The 9601-nt window shown below is 45.4% G+C and overlaps 1 protein-coding gene across 1 annotated transcript; it reads left to right on the top strand.

Annotated features, from left to right (window-relative positions):
• The first annotated feature begins 836 nt into the window (after positions 1-836).
• CLN8 (CLN8 transmembrane ER and ERGIC protein) lies at positions 837-9395 on the top strand. The gene is made up of 4 exons (XM_048497693.1): positions 837-972; positions 1111-1361; positions 6306-6957; positions 7906-9395. The coding sequence occupies exons 3-4, from the start codon at positions 6421-6423 to the stop codon at positions 8227-8229; spliced, it is 861 nt and encodes a 286-aa protein (XP_048353650.1). The 5' UTR covers positions 837-972; positions 1111-1361; positions 6306-6420; the 3' UTR covers positions 8230-9395.
• Positions 9396-9601: the final 206 nt, after the last annotated feature.

The raw sequence follows: 9601 nt of genomic DNA, 5'->3' as shown, positions 1-9601 counted from the left end.
CAGAAAGGCCAAAGCAGGATTACATCCAAACATCTAGCAGACCAAAGGAATTACACAGCTTTCAGGCTGACGACGAAGAAAGTAAAATCTTTAAAGATTTTCTGTTCCTTGGCTCTGCCATCAACCAAAAGGGGGTCTGCATCAAATCTCCATAAAGGAGATTTTTGGCCCCGCCAAAAGGGAAGGGCGAGCAAATCCGTCCATGGAAGTAGCACTTGGCTGCCCTGGTGGATTTGCCCTCCCCGGGGCAGAGAGGCGACTGACCCAACATGAGAAGGTCTGTGGCCTTCAGTTAGCAATAATTGGTGATATGCTGGACACGTTAACTGCCTGCCATAAGTCAGAAATAGCCAGATGATAATTTTACCATACCCCTTCAATTTACCTGCAGCTATAAAATCTCTATCAAAGAAGTCACATCCTTTCCCTTTCCTTCATTTTATCTTCATATCAACCCTGAGACTTCAGTGCGGGCAGCCGGTCGTGCTGCATTTAGTTGTCAGTTCTTCTTTTTAAATACAGCTTTCCCACAAAATCCAGGTGTCCAGCATATGCCTTCAAAGAAAACAGCTCACCTGGGGAAGCGCAAATGACCGCTCCATTCAATCCAGCGCTTAGAAGCTGCGGACTGGCGGCTAAATGATTTGCCGGTTGCCTGGTTTTAAGGATTCGTAAATTCTCCAGGCGGCACCTAATTATTTCGGAGCCTTTAAAAGTGAAGTGAGGCTTGCCCCTGGATCTTACCCATGCGCACTCATTTCACTCCATTAGCAGGAGCCGGATAAACAGGCATGAGTCCCTCCCCACTGCAAGCCTGCTTTGTTTTGGACAGCAGCGAGCCTTGTCAGCTGGGTCACGCATTGCTTAGCAAGCGGTTTCCTATTTAACAAACTGGGGCTCTGCTCGGTCCTAGTGCCGCGGAAATGCATTTGGGAGGAGCGCCGTCTGCTCTGGATATCACGTGCTTATTGGGTAACGTTGCATGCATTTTTTTAAAAAAACTAAAACCGTGTTTGATACGAAGCCGGGATTCCTTACGGCACAAATAAGCAGTGTGGTGCAATCGCATCTTTACTTAGTCCGCTCTTCTTCCTCCCCTCCCACCGGCAGAGCGAAATGGTTTGCGCCGAGCGACTGGCACTTAGTGCAAAGCGAAAGGGAGTCCGAGCGCGCGGGGGGATCCCTGGAGGCGTTAAGCCGGAGTAAAAGCGCTTTTGTCTTCCGCACGCGGTTGGCTCCTCGATGGGGAACAACTTGCGCTCCCGACTGAGCCGATCCGAAGGCTGCCGGTCAGCAGGTCGGAGCGCATGACGAGAAGCGACGGCGGAACGGAGGCCTGCTTCCTTCGCACAGCCTAGCCGGTGAGTGAGCTTGCCTTTGCAAACGCGCACAAGAAGCTGGCTTTTGCAAACACGCACTTGGCTTTGCTACGCAGCCGTGGGACTCCCGTGGCAATTGCAGCTGGGGAGGGGGCCGTTGCGTGAAAGATGCCCGGGTGGCGGGGAAGAGGCGGTTCTCCGCTGCCTGATTCTGCGTTTTGGGAGCCTTCTGGGTTCACTCTTTGAAACTGGAGAAAGGCGTGGTAGCGTTACCGTTAAGGCACCAGGGAAACCCTGGCGAGAGATCTGCGCATGCATTCCTGTTCTGGTCCTAAGATGATAGGCAAGGCCTGTAGATCAGAAGCAGCCCCCGCCCCAACCCTCCTTGAAAATTTACTATGACGATTGTAATGCTTTCTCAAGCTTTGCGAGGTTGCCTCTCCTTTCTAAACTTTCTGTCCAGTCTCTTCCTAACTTCTCAAAACTCACTGCCTTAGCAGACCAGGTGCTCGGGAGCAGCAGCAGCAGACGGCCATTGCTTTCACATCCTGCATGTGAGCTCCCAAAGGCACTTGGTGGGCCACTTGAGAGTAGCAGAGTGCTGGACTAGATGGACTCTGGTCTGATCCAGCAGGCTAGTTCTTATGCCAGAGTTAACAGATACAGGCTGCTGTATACAATGATTGACTGTCTCTCCCCTCGAATAAGGAATTTGGATTTCTTGGTCACTGCTATTTAGTGTTTAGCTCCTCAGTAAAACGGAGATGATACGCTGAAATTCCTCATATGGGAAACAGTAATTGCTGATCCTCTCCAGACTCAGATTGCCTAATGGTGACTGGGAGTCTCAAGATGTGATTTGCCTTCCCATCATCAGTTCCTATCCAACTCTTTTGGTTTGTATTTGCCAGTACTTGGCACCTTTGTTAGGTACTCCTTGCATGCTAAAATGACGCCTTGTAGCTTCTGGAGTTTACAGTCCCTCTCCTGGCTAACTGGTGGCAACTGTATGTGGTTGCACAGGAACTAAAACAGGCCTCTGTATTTTCTCCAATTATGTTTGAGAATTGTGTTCCAACTGCATTCTTATTTGGTAATCTGAGCTCTGCAGTTTATTCTGTAGTACTTACCTCTTGATAAAAGTTCTGCTTACTAAGAAGACGTTTGCTGTGCCAGAAAGGTCAAAAGCTTGTGCTGAATATTTTTTTTTCCTTTGCCATCAAGTCACAGTTGACTTATAGTGACTCCATAGGATTTTCAAGGCAAAAGACATTCAGAGATGGTTTGTTGCCTGCCTCCATGCTGGGACCTCGGTATTCCTTGGCGGTCTCCTATCAAATACTCCAGGGGCCAACCCTGCTTCCCTTCTGAGATCTAACAAAAACTGCATTCCCATTGAGCTTTCATTCAGGCCGTAGTCGTTTTGCCTACTGAACTGTGGGCTTCTAATTTTTGTAAATCTCCAACTTAGATAGGATGTTCTTGTTTGTTGGTTTTCAGTTCACTAGCTAGGAACATAAGGCAGTGATATCTGATGGTGAAATGAGTGCTCTTTACAGTTCAAATGTTTCTGATTTAATTGTTGCTGCAACTGTCCTATCTGCGTATTAGGGCTACCAACCTCGGTAACTTGTTTTCTACAGACCTCTACATAAGTATTGACTAAGTATTCACAGATGAAGGTGGAATTGTTGGTGACTAAGGAGAAAAGAGATCTTGAGTTTGCAGTGGATCACTCCATGAAGTTATCAACTTTCTTTAAAAAGGCAAATTCTGTACTAGGAATATTTATGACTGGAAGATAAACAGATAAACAGTTTCTTAGCAGCCTGGTACATATCTAGAGGGAGGTGGCATTTAAGAACATAAGAACAAGCCAGCTGGATCAGACCAGAGTCCATCTAGTCCAGCTCTCTGCTACTCGGCCAGTGGGCCTCCACCAGGTGCCTTTGGGAGCTCACATGCAGGATGCGAAAGCAATGGCCTCCTGTGGCTGTTGCTCCCGATCACCTGGTCTGTTAAGGCATGTGCAATCTCAGATCTAAGAGGATCAAGATTGTTAGCCATAAATCGACTTCTCCTCCCAGCAAATCTGCTGTCCAAGCCCCTGCAAGCTATCCAGGTTAGTGGGCTACCGCTCACCTCCTGTGGGTGGGTATATTCCAAACACCAATCACACATATCGCTATGGAAGAAGTGTTTCCTTTTACAGTCCTAATTCTTCCCCCCAGCATTTCTAAATGTATGCCCCTTGGTTCTCCCTATATTGTGAGAAAGTAGAGAAAAATTTCTCTCTGGCTTCAACATTTTCTATAGATTCCAATCATATCCCTCGCCAGCCAGTCTCCCTTCCAAACTAAAGAGTCCCAAACGCTGCAGCCTCTCCTCATAAGGAAGGTGCCCCCAATCATCCCTTAATCATCCTAGTTGCCCTTCTCTGCATCTCTTTCTATCTCCTCAATATCCTTTACAGGATGTACAACCGATGACACTCAGCCTAGCCTCCCGCCGATGGAGGGGGGGGGCAGGTCATCCCCCCAGCAGCCCTACAGCACTGTTTGGCGGCGGTTCCTGCATGGTTACAACAGAGCGGGTTAAAACGGAATCCATCAAAGACGGTATCCCCTCCCTTGGCTGGGGCTCTTTGTGGGGAGGTGTGGGATTTCCAACCTCACCAGAGTGGAAGCCTTTGGCTGGCACCGGCCTCCTCCGCTTCAAGACCTGGGGGTCCACCTGGCTCCGCCTCTTTCTAATGGAGCACTCCAGGTGGCTCCATATAACCCGGGTTGCGTTTTTCCATCTTTGAGTGTGCCCTGCTGCTGGCCTCTTTCCTCTCCCAGGCGGATCCTTTCACCGTGATCCATGCAACGGTCACCCTCTAGGTTAGACCGCTGTAACTCGCTATAAGTGCGGGTCTCTCCCTTGACGCCTTCCTGCTTCGGAAGCTGAAGCTGGTCCAGCATGCGTATGCGCGTGTTCTCACAGGTGGTGCCTTTAGAGAACATATCCAACCTGTGCAAAGCGCACGCCTCGCACCTCGGCTTCCCAAAGTTGAGTTCTTAATCATTCATAAGCGTATGGGTGCTTATCTTTATGCCTTACGCTGCCTCGGGACTCTCTCATACCTTCGGGACCTTCCCCACCCCCATATGTCCCTACACGGCCTCTACGCACGCTTAGGAGGCCAATTCTACTCGGTGGTCCTCGGCCCCTTGATGATGCGGCTGGTTTTTCTACCCCGGCCAGGGCTTTTACAGCTCCTGGCCCCTGCCTCGGTGGGAAACACACTACCACCAACTGATCCGGGCCCTGCGGGATCTTGGAGAGTTCCGCAGGGCCTGTAAGACTGAATTGTTCCACCGGGCGTTTGGAGGGGCCGGCCGCTGATGCCCCCTCCCCTTTCCCCCTCCTTTTCTTTACATTCTGGGTTCTCCGCTTCTCTGTTTTATTTTCCAGGGTGGATCTATGAAGTTCTGTTTTTATGATTGGATGCCAATATAATAATATTGATTGTTGTTTTAATGGGGGTTTTATTGTAACTATTATTTTATTGTGTTGTTCACCGCCCAGAGCCCTTCGGGGGAGGGGCGGTATATAAAACCAATTATAAATAAATAAATAAATAAATAAATAAATAAATAAATAAATAAATAAATAAATAAATAAATAAATAAATAAATGTGGCAACCAGAATTGAACACAGTACTCCAAGTGCGCTCGCACCACTGCTTTATATAAGGGCATGACAATCATTTGGAATACAGTGTACAATTCTGGTCGCTCCATTTCATACAAGGACATGGTAGAACTGGAAAAGAGCAACTGAAATGATTAAGCATTACCTCACCTTTCTCCACAATGAGGACATAAAGCAACCTACATCATTCCTCCTCAAAACCCTGATTTGGTCTGAGAATGTGTAACTGGCTCAAGTTGATCCAATGAATTTCCATGGTGAAGTAGCGTTTTGAACTGGGCCTCCCTGATCCTGAAACTCTAATTCTGGGGAACCAGGTTTGATTCCCCACTTTTCCACATGAAGCCTTCTGGGTAACCTTGAGCCAGTCACAGTTATCTCAAAACTGTTTCATCCTCACTCACCTCACAAGGTGCATGTTGCGGTGTTGTAAGCTGCTTTGAGACTCCTTGAGGTAGAGAAAATGGTATTAAAAACAAATCTTTAAACCACTACACTACACTGGCTTTTGAGGGGTGGCTGCTGTTGAACAGTGGCTTGTGGTTAGTCCTGAGTGAGTCACACAAGTCATGTGCTAGTATTTTGCTATGTAGTTCCTGTCATGCTTGGCCCTGTTCGGTAGAATGTAGTTTTAGTGTGGTCATTCAGTTTCTCTCCAGGTAAAGAAATAGACTCCTGATTACTTAATGTGTGACTTCAAACCAGACATTTAAACCAGACATGTGTGACTTTAAACCAGACATTGGGAAGCTGGTATCACCTCATCCAGCCCACCCATCACATTAAGAATTTACTGAAGTAATTACTAAATAAAAATTCCTGCTAAATTGCTACTAACTAGACTTTGAAAAGCTGGCATCACTGTATCAAGTTTATCTATTTTGTTGAATAAACTAAAAAGTTGCAATTGAATTTTGAATAAATGTGCAATTAATGGTTACTGTTTTGAATTTTATTGTTATTGTCTTTTTTTAGTGGGTTGTGCAAACAACTATTTTGAACAATGTTTTTTATAGGGTTGGGGGCACGTGGATGAGTTTATGAAACCAAGTGGACAGGGACCTGAAAAAAGTATGGGCACTATGATACAGTTATTTGCTGGGGGAGGGGTAGCCCCAGTGGGTTTTTAGTAAAGATTTCAAATTTTTCAACAAACCTGGGGTTTTCTTCAGGATTGCGGAAAGATATGTTGTCTGTTCATGGCTCTAGTCTCTGGATTTAAGTATCCACAGATTTTGCCACTACATAAAAAATATCTGTAAATCTTTTTTGTGTGTCTTTTTATGCAGATAGCAAAGTGGATTTGGTCACCGATAAGAACAGCAGCTCAAGATCCTTAAATAGACCCAAAGTGTGGGCTCCTCCCAAGTACCCACAAAGTGGTTTGTGGTATAAACTGAAAACATGGGTCAAGAAGATGTGGGATCAAGGTCCATTTTTTCTTGGGATTATGTTTTGTGGGAAGTTCGCCTGAAACTAGTGGTCGCTGGCTTTTTCATCTACCTGGGAGTATTTTTTTTCTCGCATTATTTATCTTCAATTATATGCATCACTTATCGTGCCTTGCCGGCAAAGGAGAAAGTCTTCTGGAATCTGACTGCCACCCGAGGTGTGTTTGGTGTTCAGAGCTGCGTTGCTGGCTTATGGGCCTTGCTTCTAGATCCAGTTTTTCAGGCTGACAAAGTGTTTTCCCAGCAGGACTGGAGCTGGTTTACCTGCCTAATAGCCTCTGGCTTCTTTTTGCTTGAAAATGTAGCTGTTCATTTGTCTAATGTTGTTTTCAGGACATTTGATTTATTTTTAGTTGTTCATCATTTGCTTGCCTTTGGTAGCCTTTTTTGTCTGATGACCAGCGTACAGTCTGGACATTATATACCTTTGATGGGAATGCTACTTGAGATGAGCACGCCTTTCACCTGCATATCCTGGATGCTTTTGAAGGTGAGATATTGTTGATACGTATTCAGAACAACCATGTGATTCAGCCCAAGCTAAGGGAAGAGCATATTTTTGAGTAATTCAGGTAATACTAAATACAACTGGGCGGGCTCAGTGGGCTGCAGCAAGAAAGGGATGTAGAGGAATCCTGCTCAACATACAGTTGTTTGCAGAGCGAGCTTATCAGAAGCAGTGACTCAGTGGATGGTGGGCAGATGCAGTACAGGTCAGAATCTGGTCATTAGAATACCAAGGATGTTTCCTCAACCAAATGTCTAGTCTGTGGGCCAGTATAGTCACAATCCCTGCTCATCCACAAAGCTCACAGGGTGAGCCAGTTGGGCCTACCATGCCCTTTCAGTCTGGTCTACCTCACAAAGTTGCTGTAAGACCATATGGAAGGAAGGAGCAATAAGCACTGTCTTGAGCTCCTTGGAGGAAGAGCAGGATATTTTTGAATTATGGAAAATTTGTATGCTATCTTTCCAAAGTCCTGATTGGAGCAGTTAATCCATCAGTCTTTATTTCAGTCATAGACCAGCATTAGGATTGGGGCAGTTAAGAACTAAAACAAACGAAGGTATAAAAACAGCATGAATAAAGGGTAGACAGCCTAAAATATTAATAAAGAGTTTTTAGGCCAGAAACAGACCATTAGAGAGGTAAAAAGGAGAATATCTCTCAGAATATCTCTCAGAATATCTCGCAGAAAAGAAATAATTTGGACAGGTATCTGACAGCAAGTGAGGTAGATGCTAGATGAACGTCAAGGAGAAAAATATTCCAAAGGTGAAGTGGCCACCACTGAAGAAGCCTGGATCACCTCTGGATAATGGGGCACAGGGACCAGGATTTTTTCCTATGCCTTTATAAAAAGCAAATGTATTTATATGCTTGAAAATAGTGGATTCTGTTGGATCTAACTTTCTCCCTTCTCTCTCTTTTTCCTAGGTTGGCTGGGCTAAAACTTTCTTTTGGAAGGCAAACCAGTGGGTGATGATTCACATGTTTCATTGCCGCATGATCCTTTCATACCACATATGGTGGGTGTGCATTTCCAATTGGAACGCTGTGCAAGAAAACTTGGGACACCTACGTTTTGCAATTATATTGACGGGGTTAAGTGCTGTCACAATTGTACTTAACCCTTACTGGACGTACAAAAAGACTAAGCAGCTTGTCTGTCCCATTGACTGGAATTTTAATGATAGACCAATGAAAAACGGTTCCTCCCAAAAACTGAATGGAAAACCAGTGCAAACGAAAGAGCTATGATGCTGAATTTGGGTATCTTTTCTATACAGTTGTAAGTCATGGGCTAGACCAGGGGTTGGCAACCCACGTCTCCAGAGCCACACGCGGCTCTTTTGTCCTTGTACTGCGGCTCCCTCATCTGGCGCCTGGGAAGGAGGGGAAAGGACGCCGGAGGAAGGAAGGAGGGGGCAGGGAAGGAGGCACGCTCGCTGCGTCCCAAGTGCAACTTGCCATCGTTGACTTCACCGCCACTGTCTGTCCTGCCCCCTCCTTCCTTCCTTCCGCCCTCCCTTCGGCATCCTTTCCCCTCCTTCCCTCATCTGGCACCTGCTGTCACCTGTCTGGCTGGGGGCATCCTCTGTAAGTGCAGCCACCTCTGCAACTTACTCTGTCCATCAGCTTGCACGGCTGGAGGTGGGGCTTGGGGGAAGGGCCATGCCCCCATGGCTCTTTGGGTGTTAAAGGTCACTGACCCCTGGGCTAGACAGCTAGGACCACAAAGCTTTGTTTTTAGGTCTTAAGATATCTAAAATGTATTTATTTTTAGTTCCTTATCAGTATTCATGGGATTGCTGCCTGGATTGGATATGTATGTTACTGACAAATGCTGAACTTCAGTAATTATGACTTGGTAAATACAGAAAACTCAGGTGAATGCAGGAGAACAGAAAATTGTGGTTGACCTGCCTTTTCTAGAACTTCCCACTTGAGCACCTTGGTCAGGTGACAGACCTGGAAACCATTCTGTCTCACTGCCACTTTAAAAGATTTCCAGAAATGATGGATGTTCTTGGTTTTTGTCTCACGATCTGAATGTTTGTCTCTATTTTCTAGACACTTTCATACACTTACAAACTTTATATCTGTTAGTCATAATTTGTGATGTAAACGAAAGCATTAATACAATGAGTCCTGAACATTAACTCAGTTTAACATGCCAGTGGTTGTGTGGCCAGAATGCAATTCTTCCTATAAAGTATTAAAAAGTGCAAGTCTGGCTCTACTACTAAAAAGTGTATTCCATTATCACAGCATGAGATTGAATAGTGGTTGTAAATTGATAACACAGTTTCATTGTATGGGTAAAATACAAAAAAAGTTTGTCATCCTTTCTGTCTCTTGGAGTGGAAGATCCTAGTATTATGGACATCATTCTGCACTTATAATAAATAGTGGTTGCCACATGATTAATTACTATATGGTATCTGTAAATACACTAATGTAGCTTATTCCAATAACAATCTTCTTAGTCTTGAGAATGACTTCCTTAACAGTGTTGGCCTTTGTGGCGAATGAAGTTACCATTTTTTTTTCTTTTGGTGAGATAGAGTTATAGGCAATTTACCCAGGTGTTGAAAAGTCTTTCATTATTGAACCACTGAGCTGGGGAAAA

Source organism: Sphaerodactylus townsendi, linkage group LG01 (assembly GCF_021028975.2).
Source record: "Sphaerodactylus townsendi isolate TG3544 linkage group LG01, MPM_Stown_v2.3, whole genome shotgun sequence".
NCBI lineage: Eukaryota > Metazoa > Chordata > Lepidosauria > Squamata > Sphaerodactylidae > Sphaerodactylus > Sphaerodactylus townsendi.
Note: the sequence above shows the minus strand (reverse complement) of the source record. Positions and strands in the feature narration are given on the sequence as shown.